Source organism: Yarrowia lipolytica, chromosome 1A (assembly GCF_001761485.1).
Source record: "Yarrowia lipolytica chromosome 1A, complete sequence".
NCBI classification, from domain to species: Eukaryota; Fungi; Ascomycota; class Dipodascomycetes; order Dipodascales; genus Yarrowia; species Yarrowia lipolytica.
In genome coordinates, this window is record NC_090770.1 from 585,254 (window position 1) to 606,158 (window position 20,905).

Genomic DNA, 20,905 nt, shown 5'->3' on the forward strand with positions numbered 1-20,905 from the left:
GGTCAAGAGAAGGAGAAATTTGGTCGATATTTGCACCAAAACACGTCCGCATCACTCGTACAGTATAGACGCGCCTCGTGCATGACCTGAAACAGGAGGAGATGACAAGTTTCAGGGTCTCGCAGAGATCGGGAAGAGAATTAATGAGATTTTTTGTACCTTTATGTGTACTATATCTGATTGGAGATATGTTTTTGTTTGTCATAGTCTCAATAAAGAGCACATCTCAAGTGTTATGTTATAGGAAGGCATTTTTTCTTTTGCATAATACATGTACATTGATTAATTATAACTTCTCTTGCAAGAATTTTTTTCTGCGGTGGAGACCCTGACCCAACAGTCTAAGTAAAACCTGGATGGTAACGAAGAGAAATAGCGGAAAAAACGGGAAAAACGTGTGGAAATAAGGAGAATATAAGTTGAATTGGTTATATTTATGGCGATCATCTACTTTATCGGCGGAGTACAAATATGTTCGCCATTCTAACAGGTCTGGAGTAGTGGCACCAAGTCCTGGCATTCTCTCCTCTTAACTAAAGTTCAACTAAATAAGCATCTTATTTCAAATAAATACAAGCACAATTCAAAACGTGTGTAGCAGCGGCAATTTGCAAATAAATACCAAGGGAGGTATAGAGCGGTGGCGCAAAAAGTTGTGGATATTGGTAGGCGATTCTTCGGTCTGCACTGGTTGGCAGTTTGGAATCAGCATCGTTACTGACGGCTATCTTTCAACGCATGATCTTCAACGTATCGACGTCGTTCAGGGGATAAGGGAGGCTACAGATTGATTTGGGATCAATTTGCAAGTATTCCAATAACACGGTATCCATACAAAACATCAGCAGAATAAGCTGATTCCAGTCATTATGATCTCTTGGGCCGATAGCAGTCATTCTTGAAAGGAGGGTCGGAGAGTGGAGGGAGGAGGTCTGTAAGGCTGGTGGGTCGGAGGGAAAGGTCCTTGAAGTCTGTCAGTACAAGATTGGTGCTATATATGAACGAATGAACTCCATTTGTCACCAACTGGGGTTGACTAGTCACTTATTAAAGGCTCCATTTAACTGCTCAGTCCAGATACTATCGTATGTACTGTGCGATGCCATACTATACGAGTACTGTACAATACAAGTTCCATATCAATTATTGATGACATTAGACACACCAATTCTTGTTGAGAGCGACAGAAGCCCCAATTGTTTCTACAGTTGGCATTATCCACGAAAATATTGAAGCCGGTGCCGAGACTGAGCATGGCTGATGGTCGAGACGAAACCTATGACTGACCGTCGAGGCCAAGTGAAGTATTTGGGGTTTCACTGACGGGCAGGTAGTAGGTGAAATACTACACCACAGTATCCTACACTACTATACAATAGCTAGTTGTCACTGCTGACACCGGCAACCTGACAAGATAAAACAACTGGGAATCAGGACGGACTCGAGACTGTGGTAAGAATGTTCTCTGTACGCGCGAAAGAGACGTATTGTAGGCGGACGAGTTGACAGTCTGCTACTGATAGTCCATCTCAGGTTACTTCCGTAATCGCGAGCGAGCCTTCTTACTTGTAGTCACCCAGGGTCATATTGGCACATTCTCTCAACTACGATAGGCGTGTTTTTTTCTCGGAAACATGAATTTATTTTCAATTCAAAACACTTGTGCCGTAGGGATAAGTCAACAATGCTCCTCAGCTCCCCCGCCTCAGTCCTGGGACACTCGGAGTGAAAGTCGTACCGGGAACAAGTCCGAGAGTGGTAACGCACTCTTGTCTTGTCATAACTGACACTCCTTTGACCGGTATTTGTAAGAATTTGCCAAAGTTCATTATGTGATAATTACTTTGATATCAGTAGAAGACGCACATGTCGCCTTAAAATGTTTCATGTACTCCGGTCGATCTTGGGTCTCTTTCGAACAGGACTGCTGAAAGGGTCCGATTCACTTGATCCACTGACACACTGGAACAGCTGTTTAGTCGAATCATGTGGTGGAGACCTAGATCCTTGAGCTTTGGGCGTGCTTGTCATTATAGGCTGTCCACTCTGAGGAGGAACATTTCTCTTAGTAATGGACCTGCCTGATACAAGAGGGCTGGAAAGATCCACACGGTCGGGCCGTGGACCATGGTATATGAAGTCTGTAAAGCTCTCCAAAGAGTCGTCTTCATCTGACTCTGAACCGATGTGGACTTGAGACTTAGGTGTCTGCGGTGCCTCACTCGGTACAGACTTGTCAAATTTGGCTTCCGTCACTCCAGCAAATATGGAATCCAGTTCATCTTCTTCAGGTTCCCACACGTCGATATTCTCCAAGGAAGAAATGGCATCCAGTGATTGATCGGGCGTAGCAAGATAAGAAGTGGGCAGAGGCTTAGGCGTGAGTTTCTCCTTCAGGTGTCTTCTTTCAATAGGAATCAGAGTGGAAATGGTGGAAATATCTGTGATCTTGACACGCATTTTTGTCTTATCTTTCTGATCCCTTGTGCGTGCCTGGCATTTGGCATTGGTGATTTGAATGTAGGAGGTGTCTTCATGTCGTAGCTGTTGCTTCAGTCTTTCTTCGACTCTAAACCCCTCCAAACTGACTGTGCAATCAATGGAATCGGTCAGATAGAACAGTCCATCATCGCCTAAGTTGAGTTTGCCGTTGATAGTGACCAATCTCGTAGTATCAAATCTGTCATAAGCCTCCTTAAGACTCATCTTAGTACTGACAGCACGTGGGGTGGGAGTTTTCTTCATAGGAACTGCTCTAGGATCGTCCTTCCAGTCGTCAATCAGACTAACGACGTATCTGTGGTTATCACTTCCTCGGCTGAATTCTTCAATTCTCCCCGCTTGTCCGAGAAAATGCTTGCCGTAGACCTGTTTTTGGGCATTGTAGAACATGACGCCCGACTTTGCTCGGTTGAAGTAGAGCATTGAGTTCCCTTTCTTGTGTCCCCTCATCTTTTTGAACCCCCTCAAGACCACCACGTTGCCGACTTTGAGAAGTGGACTCGGACGCCATTCGTCGGAGAAGTTGACCACGACCTCGGCCGTCATACCTGACAGTTGACGAGACCCGAAGTCGGTCAAGGTGAAGAACCTACCATCTCGGATGACAAGTACACGTGCAACAATGAGGTCGATGAACGAGTTTGCCCCTACTGTGGAAATATTCCTCACCGGAGTGCAATCTGGAGGTGACATGGTGATAGGACGACTTTGAAAGTTTGGAACGCGTCTTGAAGCGTTCTAATGAGTTCAAGAATCAGAAAAAAAAGAGGATGTTTAGCGCAAGGGAGCTAGCGTGAGATTTCCGGTCGAGAACAGAAATCAAACCCTTCAATAAACCCGAATAGTTAGACGTGGTGCCTCAGAGTGCAATTAATGGCGACTGTCGCGTAGTTGTCGCGTGGTGGAGAGAGTGCATGGGAGCTGTGGGCTCGATGCAGTAAAAATGAATGTTGAAAGTGAAATCCGGTAGGGTAATATCTGGCCAATTCCTTACATAATCATCAGAGCCTGCTACTGTAGGTGGTAGACGACAGACGACAAGGCTACACTATAGATAGAGTATCTGCTGATCTAGAATTTTTTTTCTGAGCAAGCACACATCGGAAGAGTGTGTGATATGCGGAGTCCTTCATTTAAATTTATTTTATAATAATAAACAATATGAAACTCTATAATTGTTGAATAAAAAAATATGGACTTTTATATAGAAATACATTAAAGACCAGACAGAGGGATCAGGAACACGGGACTACGGTTGGATATAGGCGCAATGATGCACATGAGATGACTCCTAAGTTTTTCGGATTAGTCAAGACGAGCGGTGAACCAGAATCTTCCAGGTTTTCCTGGACTAGTCGCAAATCAGCGCTGCATGTGTCTGATCTCGGCGAACTGCTCTGAATTCGACAAGAACTTGGCAAGAGATTCAAACTGCTTGTGTGACGTTCTCCAGAGTGTGCGGCGACGTCTGTTCGTCTTGGTTGATAGCTTGAGAGGCAGAGTCGCGGCTTCTCTCGCTTGAGTTGTATCGCGGGGGTTGGACAATTGATGCTGTTCTTGGGTACTGTGGGGCTCTTAAGCCGCCAATTGGGCTTCAATTCGAGTTGTCGCTGCACATCAGTAGATACAAATCTACAGGACAGCCATCTCGTCTACGACCAGCAGGCACCTCTCAAGACTATGAGGTACTCTACCAGATAGCACCGGTATCACCAGCAACAAGTCATAGAGTCAACTATTTGAAGCAATTTATACCATCCATACCTGGAGATTTACGTGCAGTACTTTACAGTACGGTGAAAACTTGATTCTTTGGCGCCGATTGCGCTCTGTCGACGTGCATGTTCGTGAGTGCAACAATTGATGTTGATGATATGTATTGAGGTCATTTAAAATAGGTACAACGGTGTGAACATAGAAGTGGTGTATTGTATGTACAATACTTGTTCGAGTACTATCTCCGGTTCCATAAGACAGACCTGTGACGAATCGCATAGACCTAGGTGGCCATGGACCGCTCAATTTGCACACAACGATCTGGATGATTCGCACACTCTATTAAATGATAGATTATTGGTTTTTATGGCGATATTGAGTTCCTTCTAACGGGATTTCTTCTAATGGCCCTTCTAACCTCAGGGCTCCCGTAGCCTACAGTACATTCACTGTAGTTTGACCATCTTGTGTTTTGATGACATGTCCGAGGGGTGATCCGATGATCATGTTTGTTTGTTCACCGTGCACCCATCTATGTCCTCATTAAACGTCGAAATCGAGCTCAGCGGACTTTCCCGCAGCGTAGTCGAACAGAACCTGGAGAGACTCGAGTCTGGATTCGCTGGCGGCTCTCTGGCTGGAAATGTGGCGCTTCAGGGATGCAGCGATGACGGACTTTTTTCTCAGAAGCTGTTGGTTATTGTCTCGGAGCTCGCTATTGAGCTTTTGCAACCGCTGGAGCTCGCTAGTCAGCTTCTCCCCCTCCTGCTCACGCATCTTGAGCTCATTGAACATGGTGATGACACCTGCTTTGAAAGCAAGGTCGTCGGCCGCATCACAAATCACAGCAGAGACCGGACGGAGACGCGGATTGCCCTCGCAGGCCTCCCTGAGAGCCAGAAACGGGTCCTTCTTGGTGGGTGGAGTGCTGGTGATCATCGGAGGGTTAGCTAGATCAAGGTTTAGTTAAGAAGAAGAAGATTTACCTTTTGTTTTGTTAGATAAATATAGAGTTACTGAGACAACGCTTACGATTACTTAGGGTACTGGTGAAGATGACGGATGTGATACTCGGATATCGCGAGAGATTTTTGGATTCTTACAACGAGATATAGAACCAGACAGACAGATTAAACTAGACGTATAGTAGTATACTGAACTTCTAGGGCACAACCAGCGTCAACAAAGCAAAAGCACGGTCTCCTGTAGCTTGGACTCACAGAGGGTACTGTACTGTATCTTGTAGTTGAATGGAGCCCGAGGTTTCCAGCTTGATGGGGTCAAGCTTGGTGGGCTTCTTAAAAATCGTATTGGCTGAAATATCGACTATACTTGGTCCTACTTACAGTCACTCGTACTGCACATACTACTCAACCTACCCTCGCTAAAATACAATCAATTGCTATTTACAGGTTCATTTGTGATGCTTGTGCTGGTGGTGTTCGTGCTCCTTGTGCTCGTGCTTCTTGTGATGCTGCTCGGGGTCGACGTGGGCAATGTCCTCCTTGAAGCCCTTGTGCTCCTTGATGTCCTGGGCGTCCTTGGCCAGCTCGGCGTGCTTATGTTCCTTCTCAGTCTGGTGGGGGGCGGCGCTCATTTTGTACTTGTACTTGGTACCTGTAGATAGAGGAAGCAGATCAACGGAGTGTCTCGGCCCTTATATAGTCTTGCAACACCTTCTTGCAGGCACCAAAACGAAACGTTACCAGGCGTACAGTTTGCTGGCGACCACGCGTGCGGCTCGATAATGTTGCTCATCGCGACTGCCTAAGCGAATAAGGCAGCAGGCAGCCGGGCATTCAGGAACATTTGTGACCTGAAAACACGTGGTTTTAGGTAAAATGTTTTTAGGAAACATTTTCAAAGGCTCAGATTCACCGATATTTCTTTTTTACTCCACCCGAATCGGTCTCAAACCCTCAGATCGAAGAGTGTCTCCAGTCTGTATTTCCGAGCCGCACGCCACCGAACATCTGCACACGGTGTATTTCGTCGATACATGGATCTGCTTAGTTGGCTGGGGTAGGAGGACTGAGGGTAGTCACATGTAATGGGTCTTTTGAGCAGAATTATCTTTATTTGTGACTGATGAGGCGCTGTCGTCTCATGAGAGACCTTGGCGCGTCCCAGCCACGTCCAGCCGGTTCTATACTGGTTGTTCATAGCTTGGTAACTGTTCTATGATAGTTAACCTGAGTACAATACAGTACATCATGTATCGAGTGAAACTGAGTACATAATGTATCGTACAGTACATATTTATCGTATCGTACACAATCTATCGTACAGTATGTACACTGTACTGGTGGCTACGACAAACTTGACCAATGATATTACCCCGTTGGGCTTACAATAAAATTGAATTGATACTCAGGCCGGAATCTGTCAACAAGTCTCCTCTTGTCATCTGCAGACTTGAGAACATCTCACGTTGACTCCGTTTTGCACGATTGGTAAGGCGAAAAGATACATGGTACATTCGTTTAACGAGCAAAGAAAAGATACTAACAGGGAACAAATCATTTGGTTATTCCATCAGGTTCGAAACGGGTTTCCGACTCAGGTTACTGACTCAGGTTTACGGAAGAACGTATGACAATCGTGCTCGCCGTTTCTTCCTCTAGACCCGATAAACAATAAATATCAACATCTTTGAATATGTCGCTGGTGGTGGTTTCAAATTGGACCGTCGAAGGCTGCAGATTGACGAATAGGCTGCAATTGGCTTGAAGTCGAGGAATGGGCGGTCGGGGCGACAAAGTGTCTTGGTGATGTCGCATGATATTATTTCTTCCTATTCCAGCTCGTATAGGTACAATATTTGTCGAATCATGCAACAGTTCAGACACACTTTTCTTTTTCGTCGTAGGTTTTCTTTCGTGAGACCGTCTCTCGGCGCTCCCGTCAAATTCTAGCCTTGTTGCACGGAACTCCACAATGGGCAGCCAGTCTTCCCAGTCTCGCTGTAAAAAGTAAAGTAGCAAGTCTCTGGCCAGCTCCGTGTTGACTCGCTCCATCTGTCCATCTGCTTCAGGGTATTTTGGTGCCACACTTAATCTGTCCAATCTATGTTGTAAACTAGCCCAAATCTCAGCTGTGAACAACTTGTCTCGGTCAGACACAATATCCATCGACACACCGCGATATACAACTCGGTACAGGTACAAGTTGCTTAGTTCCGCTGCATTCAGTCCTCCTTTGACAGAGATGACAAGAACCATCTTCGACATCCTGTCCACGACAACCCCAGACTTGACAGTGGCCATTCAAGGAGGGGATGATACGGCCGACAAAGTCCATCGTGATGGCTGACCTGTTCTTCGTAGGCACGGAAAGTTGTTGTAATAGTCCTTGCTGCGGCTGTCTTCGAATATAGATAACTTGACTTAACGAACACGTCTTGCAGTGTTTTCTCATCGTCGTCATCGTGTATGACAAGTAGAAGTCATATCTCTTGAGACTTTGGTAGTTGCCAGCAGTGGAGTGTGCCTGGTTTTTTGGTATTCTAATGACTCATTACTGCTTTTTTCAGCAATTTTTTTTATTCTAGTGATTCATTACAGCTATATACCTAGTAAGCCGGATTATTGGCGTTCAATAAATCATACACTTCTGAATCATTGCGGTATGCACTGCTAGGCGCTGTCAGTTGGTTTGTCGACGCTTCGTCTAGTTGATGTCATTATCGTGGTCTCGTAGTGGTGAAACTTTTTTTTTATTATTCTAATGATTCATTACAGCTATATACCTACTTGTAGTAAGCCGGGTTATTGGTTGTTTTTTTTTGTTTTTTTTGTTTTTTTAATTCTAATGATTCATTGGCTATTTTTTTTCTAGGGACTGGGAATACACATTGCGAATCACGAATTTCACGAATTGGCATTCTGGCCGAGTGGTCTAAGGCGCCAGGTTCAGGTGACTGAATCAATATCCTGGTCTCTCCGGAGGCGAGAGTTCGAATCTCTCGGATGTCATTTTTTAAACAACTTGTTCCCATCGTCATCATCAATAATGTGGTAGGTTACTTTTTGTTATGACTATCACCCGATCCTTGGCCTTTCACTTCTGGTTCTCTTGCCAATCAACTTTCATTGCCTATTAGAGAATGACATTGCAAAGGGTCCTACTTTAGCTACAGGTCATCGTCGACACCTATGTCGACACCAACGTTCGCCAGCACGTTCCTGCACCAGTAGTACTCCGCTGTCATAGTCGCTATCACTTCTTCCAGCTTTAGTAGAATGGTCAGAGGGCCCAATATCCCAGCGTTCTCGGCGTAATCTGTTACCCCGAGTAGATCAAAATAATCTTTCTGGGCTGAGGCAAAGTCCTCTGTCTGAGCAGCCTCGAACGTGCGGAGTCCCTCAAGTTGATTTAATAGCCGGTTTCTTTCAAATTGGATCAGCTCCCTCGACCAGTACTGCTTCTGGGAGTTGAGTGACTTGATTTCTCGTTGACGCACGGCCATCTTCTCTCTCAGTCCATCATGGTCACATTGGAGTAGAAGCGTAGCAGGAGAATTTCTAGGGGTGCTCGTGTATGTTGGATAGAGCTGGTAATCTGCAGTAGCTGGTGGTGCTAACATTGGAATAGATTCTATAGGCGGCAAGACTGGAGGTTCAGACTCGGCTTGCACCTGGCCATTGCAATTTAGCTGTGGTAATGTACGACTTGAAGCTACAGGTTGAACCTGTGATGTGGGTAGAGGAAGGTATGGTAGCACTGGGAGATATTGGCCAGACTCCACTTGCGGGTGCGTAGCATGGATTGATTGGCCATGTGACTGACATTGTTGCGGTGTTTGAAGAGCTGCTGCGTGAGGATCCTGTCTAGACCAGGGTTGCAACCCATAGTCAGTCTGAAAAGAAGCGTGGTAGAAGGACTGATGTGGGATGGGTGGGGAAGCTGGCATCGTGGGTACGGTATATTGAGGCGTAATTGCAGTCCCCCGAGTGGTAGCTGAGGAACGAGGAGCGTTGAGCGGTGTTTTTGCAACTGTGCTGTTTGAGAACGATCCAGTATAGGCACTGTTAGAGCCGCTGGCCTTCTCACTTGACTGGTTAGATGTGCCGGCAATAGTACTTGAAGGTACATTGCGAAGAGCAGCTGGGATGAATGGTTGGTAGTGCGTGGGCCGAGTTGTGCTTGTTGGTCGTGGTGACTTGTTCCCTACTGGTGCTTCTGGGGCAGGAAAGGGCTCTAATGTAGGGGAATGGTTCAACCGTGTAGGGTGTTTGGGTCGTGGATGTCGGAGCGTTGGTTGCTTTGGAGCTTGAAGTGGATTTGGGCTCTGGGAGTTCGCGGAGATCGGTCGTTTCATATTTCAAGCACTGGGTAACTAGTGTTTGTTAGCTGAAGAGCCCTTGGTAACGAAAATCTGTGTGAGTATCATGGTGCGGTATCATTGAGGAGGGGGAGCTCACATCTGTTGTATTGGGGTATCTCAGGTTTGTGTTCACAGGTACGTAATTTGCACAAGAATTGCAGTCGCAATGCAAAGGTCACGTTTGGTTGACAGTGTTGGAATGTTGTGTTGTAAATTGAATGGTGATACTGTTGTGCTTGTGCTTATACTTACTTGTACAGAGTATTTATAATTAAAATATTGTGTCAAATCACATAACACAAGTACGTACAGTAACACCAGACTGTTAATATATCATTTTATTTATAAATATATTCATTTCCTCCCATTAATCGTCGAGTTTTTTTTGTTCTAGGGAAATACATTTCCGTTACTTGGCCAACAACAGGGTTTTACCCGCAAATCGGATTCGAATTTTTTTTATATATTGTTATTACATTTTTTATTCTAGAATTCTATTCTAGGATTTTTTATTCTAATGATTCGGGATTCTTGAACCAGATATCAGCCCAAAACACTCTTATACTCTCGTCAGCTTCATAGTGCCTTCGTGGCCAAGTGGTAAGGCGCAGCACTAGTAATGCTGAGATCATCAGTTCAAATCTGGTCGAAGGCATCTATCTCCTCTTCTATGAAGGAGATGCATGCGATTTTTTTGGTTTCCTCACCCCGCCATTGAGCTCTGCTACCTGGCTTGATTTAGAGAGCTCCCTTACACAGTTGGACAATTGCCGCTTCCAAACAGCTAGCAGTGGTTTATATATTCATACCAACTTTTCAAGCAAGTACATACAGTACACTATGTACTTACCTGTTTAGAGAACATGACAACGGACTTCAAATGAGAATGGTCCTAACTCACCGTTTCGCTACTGTTGAGTAAGACATAAACAAATTGTTGAGTAACATCAATTTGAGTGCCATAAACTTGCAATGCCAGAAATTTGAAGTGCCGTAAACTTGCCATATTATGGGGCCACTTTTAACAGAAAATCAGGCCTTTTTTGCCAAGCTTACTTCTTCGGGCATAAACTAGGGTCAAGATGTATTTCCGGTGTTAGCGTCGATTATGCAGGGACTAATGAGATAAAAACGTTAGTATGCACTACGTCAAACTCAAAGTGGACATCGTCAAAATTGGAGCTGAATGGAGTCGAATTCGTGGCATTATATAAACCATCTTCATACGAACCCCGCATGTAAAATTCTGGTCATTTTGGCTATAGCTTACTTACCTGTGTGTATAATATCAATCCTCCCCTTTTTACAGACTCCAGAATCCTCTTCTACATGTTACCCATGATCGCCAAGAATCCGCCAAGTACGTGTTTTGTCTCAAACACTGAAAAAGACAGGTTTTGTTTTGTCGCCGGGTAAGAAAGAGGGGGCTTGGGAGAGTAGTTATCCTTTCTTCCGTTATACCGTCATCACTGGGGGACTTTTTGGCACCGTTGTGGCGCAAATCGGGTGTTTCTTATGCAAATAGTTTGACACAACCTCATGCAACACCATGGAATATCATGAAAGATCTCGGTATCGTTACAACAGCTGGTGACACTTCAACTCCAGTGACCATCTGCCTCACTGCCAACTTTTTGACGACTGATACTCACAACCAAGCCTTGTGACACAAACATACAAACTCCACAGGTGTCTTATGTTGCCCACACCCTGGTAGTCTTTCAACCGAGTTTCAGCTGCGCGAAGTGTACTCCCCAATTGTCAGTGCCACGTCTTCTTCACCATAACCTTCAACATACTAACTCAGATGGGCGGCGTCCTAGGATCTAGTTACTACCATAGACAATAGGCAGGGCTAGACAGGGACGGGTGATTCTCAAAGAGCTATGAGCCAAACGACAGTGTCTTCAGAGGGTGTCGGATAGGCACAGTCAGGCCAAAGTCTCCAGGGGGGGCATCTTAATCCCAGAGAGGATTTTATTTTGTTTAGTTGGGGGGTTGCGAAAACCAGGCCCAGGTTCCAAGCATAGTATGAGCTCAGGAACAGAGTCTCATAAGGAGTGCCTTGGAAAACTCGTGTCTCCTGGCGATTTTCGTCTTCAAACACGACGCAAGAACCCAGTTAGTTTCAAACCAACTTGCAATCACCCGTCGCGTCCCAAGAGGGGAGTTTGACTACACAGAGACAAAACCAGACTAGCGTAAGGTAACTCACGTTCTCGGCGGAACGGGCTCGTGAGATTTATTTGTTTCACTAGCCGTCCACGATAATTTTGACACTAGTGATGTTGGAGCAAGGGAGATGGTGCTCTTAGAGGTGGAAGGGGGGAGTTGAATCGTGAGGAGGCTTGTTTGCAAGACAGAAGGTGTGGGGAGTGTGAGGAGTGATGGGTGGTGGATGGTAGATGAGAAGAGTTGGAAGGGGGTGATAGAAGGAAAGTGAGGGGCGGTGGAAGGTTACGAGCGGTGGAAGACGAACGGTGGAAGATGAGGGGTGGTGGAAGGCCCTAGGTCGTTGAATACGAGTTATTGGAGCGTGTGAGGGAGAAATTACTGGAACCTTTGGGTTGTTTGGTGTTCTCAGTCACAACAGTGTGCGAGGGACCAAACACTGGAACCCTCGTTCTCAATCACATCTGTGAACGAGGGAGAAAGCGCTCGAGCCTTCGGGTTGTGTGTTCTTAATCACATTCTCCAGGGGCGGTGGAGGGAATGTTTGAAGAGGGATAAGGCATTCTAGGGAGATGTTGGGGTTGTGTGAGTGGGACATATAATTAATGAATCACTTTTCTTGAATCGAATGAGTTGTATGTGAATAACTAAGACAGGATCCGAAACATTGCATTGTATGGTATAATTGATTTTCCAGTCTCGGGGATGTTGTATTGATGTGAAGAATTCATCTAAGAACCAATCTGCCTTGGGCTATATCAACATCTCCAAAATGGCTCTCTACTGTTTATTTCCGAACACCTACTGCGTACAAAATACCCCTACAAGATACTTTTTCCGCGTGAAAAACAAGCCATGACATTCGCAAACATATATATTTCCATATCGCTTATTACATAGACAACTACAAGTATTACCTGCTCCAACTGTAGCCATAAAGGGGGCGACCCCGTCGCTTGGCAACATAGACAACATCCAGGGCGGTGACAATCTGTCGACGGTCGTGCTCGGTGTAGGCAACCGCATCTTTAATGAGATTCTCAAGAAAGATTTTCAGCATGGTTCGGCTCTCCTGGTACATCTGGGTGGAGATTCGCTTCACACCGCCACGGCGCGCAATTCGTCGGAGAGCAGGCTTAGTAACACCCTGAATGACATCTTTAATAACCTTTCGGTTTCGCTTTGCGCCTCCTTTCCTAGTTCTTTTACCTGCTGTACCTTGAAGGCGTTTGTTGTTCCCGGGGTTGAGCTTGGCCTTGGCCTTTTGTCGTGTAAGTGACTCGAGCTCCCTCGTCAATCTTATAGAGGGTTTGTTCGCAGTGTTCTGGTCAGTCGGGATATCACGGGCAAGACTAGCTTCGGAGCCACGGGGGTCATCGACAACGTCAGAACCAGGTAAATCGGGGGTGGGTTGCTCAAGCTCAAACGCCGCATTCAAGCTTCCGTTGGCACCATGTACCTGGGGGATGGAGTTGTTGGGGACGTCGCTGCCGTTATTTTTGCTGTCGTGGGTGGATTCTTTTCTGCGGTTTTCCTCGCCAAAGCTGTTGCTGGAGGACCCTTCAGGATTGGGCACCGACTCCTCCGCCCACACAGATCGGTCCAGAGAAGCAACTTGTCGTTTTTCCCAAGTAGTAGCGGGGCCTTCCGAAGGAGGGGAATATGATGGGTCAAACTCAGATTCAGAAATGTCGTCGCTGCTGGAAGCTGGAGCCTTGCCTTTGTCCCGGTTGGGCTTGTTGTTGTCGTCGTCGTCGCTCGCCAGAGCTGCTGTCAGAGGGCCCATCAGGATCGGGCGCAGACTCCTTGACAAACACAGGTCGGGGCTGGTAATTTGGAACCGATCTTCTTGGAGATTGGGAAACGTCAGAACCAACGTGAGTAGTCTGATTGAAGGGAGCAGAAGGGCGAGGAACATCCCGCGAAGAAGAAGCAATAGGTTCGTCGGAAAAGTCATCTTCATACAAATTCTTGAAATCCCTTGGGCTAACCACTGGTGCTGACACAGGAGAGTCGTCAAATTTATCCGACGCGTCCAGAAACACATCATCGCCGTCTTGGTCCGGGAATCCTCCTGATTCTTGCAAGTCAGGCATAATCTCCTGGTGGTCGTCCCAGCCTGTTCCAGACCTAGTATGGGGTCTCTCATCGCTGTCTTCATCGTCGATGGCAATTTTTCGACGTTCACGGGGTCTTCCGAATGACCCAGGCCGTTTTTTATCAGCTTCTTCAGCTTCTGAAGAAGAACCAGCCGCGCCCTACGGCGGGCAGAGTGTTCGGCTCTAACCACAGCTTCACGTTGGACTTGAAGGTCGGCTTCATATTCGGCTATAAGGTCGGCATCGAAGTCGGGATCGAATACGGCACTAGGATCTTCCAGTTTTCGAAAACCCTCATGTAGGGCCGCGAGTCGTTGTTTGGAGTGGGGAAGTCCGCGTGTTGGAGGTCGCACTTGATGCTGCCTCTTTCTTCTATCGTATCCTCACATGGGTGGGTAGAAGCCTTGTCGGGCGAGACTTTGAAACATGGCTCGATTTTTCAGCGTGTCGCGCATTAAGTGAGTCCCTGGGGGATCACGCCAAAAGTCTGCCACCCTGTTCTCTTCTTGCCTGACAATAATTGGGATCAAGGGAGTTTGGCGACACCGCTCCGAGCGTCTCCGGGAAGGGTTCTGATAATGGGAGTTTTCATCGGCAGACTCTTCTCTGGTGAATGTGACGTTACTGGTGGACGAACTGGGGTCCATGCTCCTCCTTTTATAATCTTTTTTTCCGTGTGGTTCACATTGGTTTTGGCAACAATGTCCAGTACAGTTCTGGTGATGGTGTGGCAGAGTTGACTGCGGCTGTCTCAATGGGGTATCATGGAAGAAAAGACACAAGTGTGGGGCACCTTCCCCAATACATACAAATCAATCTTTTTTGAAACAAGCCCAAGTTCAATGGGCTTTCCAGCCGATTTTCGATTCGAACTCCGGGTTTTTTTTTCTGCATATACATTCGGGTTATTGTAGTCCAGTATCGTACATTATCTACAGATCAAGGTTCGTTATCAGAGATACTGAGAGTCTAAAAAAAAACCCCGGCTTTGAAATTTACCTGGCTAATGATAGTCCCTGAAGAGTCTGAAACACCTCCCACAATTGACATGTTTCCGAGTGAACTTGAGATTTAATAACATGATGTGATACACCATGTTTCCACTTCAACATCACATTATCAGTGATAGATACAGTAGCTACTCACTGTTCTATAAGAAATACAGATTCGATATCCAGTCGTTGTGTTGAGAGCCACCAGGTTGTTATTGCAAGGATTCTGCCGATACCAAATTGCTCAGAAACGCTCCTCAGTCGTGTCAATCCAATAGTCGATTTCAACACTGGCGCTAAAGGAAATGAGACCAAACCTATGACGATATATAGTGCCGAATGTGTGGAGAACACGAAAAGGTTGCCTGTATTTGGGTCGTCACCTCCCACAATCTTGAAACACCTCTCACAATTCCGAAACAATCTTCATTGAGATATCTGCACCCTTTTCGCCCCTTGCTAAACACATTGTCATTCATAGTCAGTCTTAGCCTTAGATAGCTCCCCAGGAAACGATCTATTTATACAATAGTAAGGTCCTGGTCTAGGGGAACATTTTGACACCAAAAACTCGTGTATTTCGCTGCATAACATGCCCACAGTTCAGTTTAGTGCGTCCTACAGTACATACTGTAGCTATGCATGTTGAGAAAAATAAAAAATTATATACCACACATTAACGACTTATATATCATCGAATTATATATCACTTGGGGGAAGGCGATCCGATAACCTGACTCTTCTATCCATCGGAGAGACCCATCAGGAGAGTCTCCGCGCCCTAGTGGAGAATTCGACTGAGCATGCCACCAGCTTCTACAGCAGATGGCATTCTGATGTGATTCAGATGTGATTCAGATGTGACTGATGTGACTGACGTGACTGACGGGATTGACGTGACTGACGTGACTGATGTGACACCGACGTGACTGATGTGACTGACGGGACTGACGGGACTCGGAATTGCTTTCATTGGTGTACATCCTATCATTTCACAGAACAATTCTGTCTTCTTTCGTTTGGTTCCAGGAATATCTATCGGGGAGTGTGTGGGATAGGTCGGCAGTGATTAATAACATATTCTGCACAGTGACTGAAATCTACGGGTTCCTATGACTGGATACATTGAGCGATTCCGTTGTAACGTTTGACTGAACCTCAATGTACAGTACATACTGTTGCTGAACATCATAATGAACTGACAAAGTGAATTGCGTGATGGTATTTGGGCTAACTTGACTACTCATTGTCTCACCTCTAACTGCACAAAGTGTCAACGGGGCTTCAATCTCGGCAAGAACTTCACTTGCAAGCCCCCACCGTCTCCTCACCAGATCTGTCGGACTTCCATCTCGATCTGAGGCCCAAGCCAGCGCACTTATGGGCAACCTATCGCGATTACCAAACGAGGTCTGCGGTTATTTCTATCAACTCCAACTTCTGGTCTATGGACATCTACAGCTTTGGTTCTCCATTCTTCCGGGCGAACTACTCCAATGAGAACAGCTTGGTCGGAAGGCGTAGATCACGGTCCATATTCAATGAAAGTTTCAAATAATGTGTAAAGGGGGTCAAGAGTGGCTTATCAGCACTTTTTTGGACAGGTCAGTTGGTACTCGCTGCGTTTTCTGGTTCCTCTTCTGTATCTGAACAGTCTAGATGGGCTGACTAACAACACGACCCCATGACCGACTGCAGCACTATAGTGCAAAAACACCGTCCACTTGCTAAGTCCATGGACTAATCTGTGCGGTAAAAAGATTACAGCACCCAGGATTCTCGTATGGTCTCCCACTACAATACTAACTGGGCTCTCTGGTGCTTGACTATGGCTGATCGGACGGGAAGCCGTATTTTCACCAGGATATGGCCGTAACCAAACTGCGCCGACCCGGAATCGAACCGGGGGCCCATCGATGGCAACGATGGATTTTACCACTAAACCATCGGCGCTTTGGAGGTATTTTTGGAGCTCAAATCAGCTTACTAATGCATAGAACTTTTTTTTCACTCCTACGAACTTTGGAGGCTCAAAAGTGAACCGTACCAGACACAAATCAAGCAAACAACGTTCCCAATTGAACCTGAGAACGTGTTAATAAGTCTGGTCTTCTTCTTCTGTGTTTGAAATCCCTAGTAAGTACGAAAATTTGGTTTTTCGTGATGTCTCAGAAATACCAGTGCCGAAAAGCATGATTTCGTCACTAAACAGATCGCCATTTTGGGCTCATTGTTGGAGATTGAAACAGTGGTGCTGATCTGAATGGCGGAGGTGATGTCTAATAAGCGACCGTTCAAAACTTGTATGGATTTTCCCGTTGGAAGACCGTCAAATCGCAAAAATGTAATAATATCCCTTTTCAGATAGGACATACAATCCTGATCTTGAATTTTCAGCCGCGGATTTAGCTCAGTTGGGAGAGCGCCAGACTGAAGTAATTCTCAGTCTTGAAATCTGGAGGTCCTGTGTTCGATCCACAGAATTCGCAGTTTGGTAGATGATCTACTTTTCTTTTTGTCCTTCAAGCAAATATGTTCTCTTGCCATAGCTGTGCATTTTTTGAAGGCTCATGGCTCATTGGAAAATTAGGAGAAGTTATGAGTACCAGGAGCCAAGAGGACAACAGTTTGCTACAGTATAAGACACTGCAGTCGTTTCTGGGTTGGAAAGGGGTTGTCATACAAGTACAACTGCAGTACTCTCTTGCTGTACTTGCTCTCTCAGAGCTGTTTCCGAATGGCTAAAATACACCTGTTAATCCATCCCTCCATACCCTTCGTACTTGTACCTCCACCAATTGGTTCAACTATTGTCAAGGAAACATTCAAGCTTTAACAAGCCAAATCTGCAAGATCTCCTCCAGTACTTGTCATGCTCAAAACATGACAATTGCAAGGCCTGAGGCATTGACAAAGATACCAATTCAATTTCAATTCAGGATTTCGACGAGCCCTCCGAATCTCGTTTCTCTGGAATGGGATTTGTGCCAATTGAGATGCATTGTGTCTCACCGAAGACACTATCTCCATGTTTTGTCTCAAAAAATTGATACAACGGTCGGAATTCCAACGGAAAAGACCAGCCGAGTTGATAACATTGAGATTAATTGCTCAAATGTGCTTTGAATCCCGAAATCCCTGCGGAAACAGCGTTATTGGAAAAGTTTGGGTGCCCATGTTCGCCCTCAAATACGCGATTCGGAGCCCCGGTCATCACAACAGAGGACGTGGCGTAATGGTAGCGCATTGGATTTCGGTTCTTGTGAACGACGTCCTCCAAAGGCTGCGGGTTCGAGTCCTGTCGTCCTCTGCCCTCTTTTTGCCCCTCTTTCGGTCAGATTCAGTCTGCATGTCTGATATCTGTATATTGATGCAGTTCAACACACAACTTGAGTAGACGCTCTTCAAGTATCCACATGGTCGGTATCTTTTAATGTGCAACGGTAATAACTTCTCTGGTGCAGTATGTAAGGCAGCATATCGTTTCTCCACAACCTGCCTTTTCGCCGCTACTCTGAAGACTTGATCTCCTATCTCACGCTCGATACCATGATCTCTGTCCAGAAACCCTGCAGTTCACCGCCCGTAAAGATCTCGGTGGAATAGTCACTTGGAGAGAGCTTTCAAACATTTAACGCTAGTCCTAGCCAAGACCTATTAATCAATCGGGCGTCGTAGAAGCTATTGTCAACAGACCCCGTGAACAGCGTGAATGCAGACATGACCAGGCCAAGACAAAGGAAACGTCGACACTCTGTAATATAGCTCATAAGAGTTCTCATATGGGATAGAGGGGGAAAGAAGCTGCTTCTGTCATAAGTGCACCGCACCGATATCTGTGCTCTTACTGGGTTCCGTTCTGTCATAGACGACCATTGGGCTGGAACAGGACTGGCGACTGGAAGAATGTCAGCAGTGCACCTCTTTGACCGTTGAAGACAAAGCTACTGTAGGTGGAAATGTGATCAAGTCTAGAATATTGCAAACCGTGCCATTATTATGACAAAGGACTCAATTTCGCTGGTTGTAAAGCTCTCAGCTCTTGGAGTAAGAGTCCTGAGATCCAGCACCTTGTCTCATCCATGGATTTGAATGTAAAATGTCGTCGCAAGACCATCTGAAGGAGTTCGTCATGCTGCACTTCAAGAGCGACTAGAGAAGTCGGCGAGTCCCCTCAATGCTGTATTTGCATCTGTTACAGTGTTTCAAACATCTTGAATCGACGAGGCTGCGCCGTCTAGGCAAGATGTTCTTCCACTGCTGCTTAGATGTATAGATTGATGTTCAATCGGAGCTTTTCGAGTCCAGACACTGGAAGGTCTATTCGGTAAATCTCCACCGAGAGGCCTACGGACTCCAGTCTTGCGGTATCGCGTTCGCCGTGTGGAAACATGTATTCTCCCAGCGATGGGTAAAAAGAACAGTTCATTTTCTAGAACATTGTCTGGTAACTTGTCCATGGCGTGTTCTGGAGAGATGTGAATATATGGCAGGGGGTTCTGTCCGTGCACTCAGCTTGTTCTTGTTTGTTATTGTTCTACTTGTAAATTAGTTGAGAGTTAGAATGCAAGAAAGATATGCAAGTAATTTTACTTGGGAACAACCCCGTGAAGGTGTCCAAATGTCCATAATTCGTGGCGAATCGGGAGTATATGTTTTAGTTTCTCTTCTTTCAAGTCTGACACTCGTAGGCTATTCAAATACTTTGACTTTTCCTCACCTCCTCGCCATCGTCTCTCCACTACCTCGTCGTCTTCGTCCGCTCCACCCCAACTAAACGTCAACTAAAATTTCCTATAAAATGCGCCCTCAAAAGACAGGCAGAAAAAAAATGGTAAAGAGAGTCAGAATTGACGAAACTAGTAACTAACAGATCCTCAAGACTTTAATGACCATATCCCTTCTATATCTTCTGCAAAATCCACTCGAAACCACCTCGCGCCAGACTTATATTGCTCGCTCTGGAGAGTTTGGTACCTACAGTACTGCGCATTATAAGCGCTCAACCAACGCCCTCTGATAAAGCTGGACGCTGATCCCTACAGCGAAGACACACTACTTGTACGATAGTGAGAAGACACGCCAGGCAGCTGAGTACCCTTACACCACCCATTTGATGACCACTTCACCGCCTTTACTCACCCTCACGCCATGTCTGAACTTAACAAGTTGATTCTGAAAGCAGTCACGTCGAGCTCGCTCCAGGACCGCGGCACGTTCTACTTTCTGTTCAGCCACGTGGACGCCGGACGAAGAAGCAGATACACAATCACATTTGTGGACGCGGACGGCAAGATGTCTGCTTCGCCGTCGTTTGGCCTGGTTGTCAACGACTGGCTCAAAAACGCCATCGCTATCGACATGGACACAGTTCTCATTGTGCCTCATGACGGAGCTCCATTCACACTTGTGACCACCAACAAGTGGAAGTCGATCACAATTCCGTCAGCTGACCCGAAGGAGGTGCTCCGATCGGTCATTGACGGCCTGCTGGAACACAACCCTGCCAGTCAGACAACCCTGACCCGAGTCAGAGAGACTAACCAGGGCCACGACTTTGTCATCGCCTGCGAGGACGGCGATATTCCAGTTCATTCCATCATTCTGAAAGCATCATGGCCATTCTTTGACAGACTGCTCGACAGCAAAATGCAGGAAGCCACCGACAAACGACTGACTCTACCCTACCCAAAGGAATGGATCGAGCCTCTGGTGTCTCATTTCTACGGTGAACAGAGAAACATGTCGTTTGAAGAAGCCACAGGCGTCATTATCACCGCTGCAGTCTACGATCTCCCTGCTTTACACTCCCTAGCCTTGCGACGTATTAGAGAAGAGACCATGGACGTGCTGATGGCAGTCGTGGCATGGAAACGGGCCTACGAGGCAATGAACCAGGCCCTCATGGAGTACTGTGGAGCTGTGATCCAGACTGAAATGAAAAACTTCCCAAAAGTCCAACACCTGCTACAGGACTTTTCTCAGGATGAGTTCTTGCAGCTCTTCAGCCACATGTCGCTCCATGCTCAAAAGGCGACCTCAAAGACACCGTGCCCCTCTGGATACAACCACTGGTATTATTAGGAAAATGTACAGTA

The 20,905-nt window shown here is 46.1% G+C and overlaps 7 protein-coding genes and 6 non-coding genes across 13 annotated transcripts; 5 read left to right on the forward strand and 8 right to left on the reverse strand.

Annotated features, from left to right (window-relative positions):
• Positions 1 to 1,572: 1,572 nt before the first annotated feature.
• Positions 1,573 to 1,829, reverse strand: YALI1_A05869g (uncharacterized protein; the record flags this gene model as incomplete). Its single annotated transcript, XM_068281648.1, has 2 exons — positions 1,573 to 1,719; positions 1,764 to 1,829. 2 exons carry the CDS (start codon positions 1,827 to 1,829, stop codon positions 1,573 to 1,575), a joined length of 213 nt encoding a protein of 70 aa, XP_068137749.1.
• A 55-nt stretch (positions 1,830 to 1,884) lies between these two features.
• Positions 1,885 to 3,195, reverse strand: YALI1_A05884g (uncharacterized protein; the record flags this gene model as incomplete). The annotated part of the gene is made up of 1 exon (XM_499800.3): positions 1,885 to 3,195. One exon carries the CDS (start codon positions 3,193 to 3,195, stop codon positions 1,885 to 1,887), a length of 1,311 nt encoding a protein of 436 aa, XP_499800.3.
• A 1,566-nt stretch (positions 3,196 to 4,761) lies between these two features.
• Positions 4,762 to 5,157, reverse strand: YALI1_A05904g (uncharacterized protein; the record flags this gene model as incomplete). Its single annotated transcript, XM_066094070.2, has 1 exon — positions 4,762 to 5,157. One exon carries the CDS (start codon positions 5,155 to 5,157, stop codon positions 4,762 to 4,764), a length of 396 nt encoding a protein of 131 aa, XP_065950142.1.
• Positions 5,158 to 6,782: 1,625 nt separating this feature from the next.
• Positions 6,783 to 7,484, reverse strand: YALI1_A05927g (uncharacterized protein; the record flags this gene model as incomplete). The annotated part of the gene is made up of 1 exon (XM_068281649.1): positions 6,783 to 7,484. The coding sequence occupies one exon, from the start codon at positions 7,482 to 7,484 to the stop codon at positions 6,783 to 6,785; it is 702 nt and encodes a 233-aa protein (XP_068137750.1).
• A 612-nt stretch (positions 7,485 to 8,096) lies between these two features.
• Positions 8,097 to 8,192, forward strand: YALI1_A05933r. The gene has a single exon. It is a non-coding gene; the product is annotated as a tRNA-Leu (tRNA).
• Positions 8,193 to 8,350: 158 nt separating this feature from the next.
• On the reverse strand, positions 8,351 to 9,538 carry YALI1_A05947g (uncharacterized protein; the record flags this gene model as incomplete). Its single annotated transcript, XM_068281650.1, has 1 exon — positions 8,351 to 9,538. One exon carries the CDS (start codon positions 9,536 to 9,538, stop codon positions 8,351 to 8,353), a length of 1,188 nt encoding a protein of 395 aa, XP_068137751.1.
• A 589-nt stretch (positions 9,539 to 10,127) lies between these two features.
• Positions 10,128 to 10,199, forward strand: YALI1_A05953r. The gene has a single exon. It is a non-coding gene; the product is annotated as a tRNA-Thr (tRNA).
• Positions 10,200 to 12,629: 2,430 nt separating this feature from the next.
• Positions 12,630 to 14,038, reverse strand: YALI1_A05987g (uncharacterized protein; the record flags this gene model as incomplete). The annotated part of the gene is made up of 3 exons (XM_068281651.1): positions 12,630 to 13,473; positions 13,520 to 13,974; positions 14,015 to 14,038. 3 exons carry the CDS (start codon positions 14,036 to 14,038, stop codon positions 12,630 to 12,632), a joined length of 1,323 nt encoding a protein of 440 aa, XP_068137752.1.
• A 2,528-nt stretch (positions 14,039 to 16,566) lies between these two features.
• On the reverse strand, positions 16,567 to 16,685 carry YALI1_A06019r. The gene has a single exon (XR_002432051.3). It is a non-coding gene; the product is annotated as a 5S ribosomal RNA (ribosomal RNA).
• A 4-nt stretch (positions 16,686 to 16,689) lies between these two features.
• Positions 16,690 to 16,760, reverse strand: YALI1_A06020r. The gene has a single exon. It is a non-coding gene; the product is annotated as a tRNA-Gly (tRNA).
• Positions 16,761 to 17,206: 446 nt separating this feature from the next.
• On the forward strand, positions 17,207 to 17,296 carry YALI1_A06024r. Its single transcript has one exon. It is a non-coding gene; the product is annotated as a tRNA-Phe (tRNA).
• Positions 17,297 to 18,028: 732 nt separating this feature from the next.
• YALI1_A06032r lies at positions 18,029 to 18,117 on the forward strand. Its single transcript has one exon. It is a non-coding gene; the product is annotated as a tRNA-Arg (tRNA).
• A 1,841-nt stretch (positions 18,118 to 19,958) lies between these two features.
• YALI1_A06052g (uncharacterized protein) lies at positions 19,959 to 20,891 on the forward strand (the record flags this gene model as incomplete). Its single annotated transcript, XM_499804.1, has 1 exon — positions 19,959 to 20,891. One exon carries the CDS (start codon positions 19,959 to 19,961, stop codon positions 20,889 to 20,891), a length of 933 nt encoding a protein of 310 aa, XP_499804.1.
• Between the last annotated feature and the right edge of the window lie 14 nt (positions 20,892 to 20,905).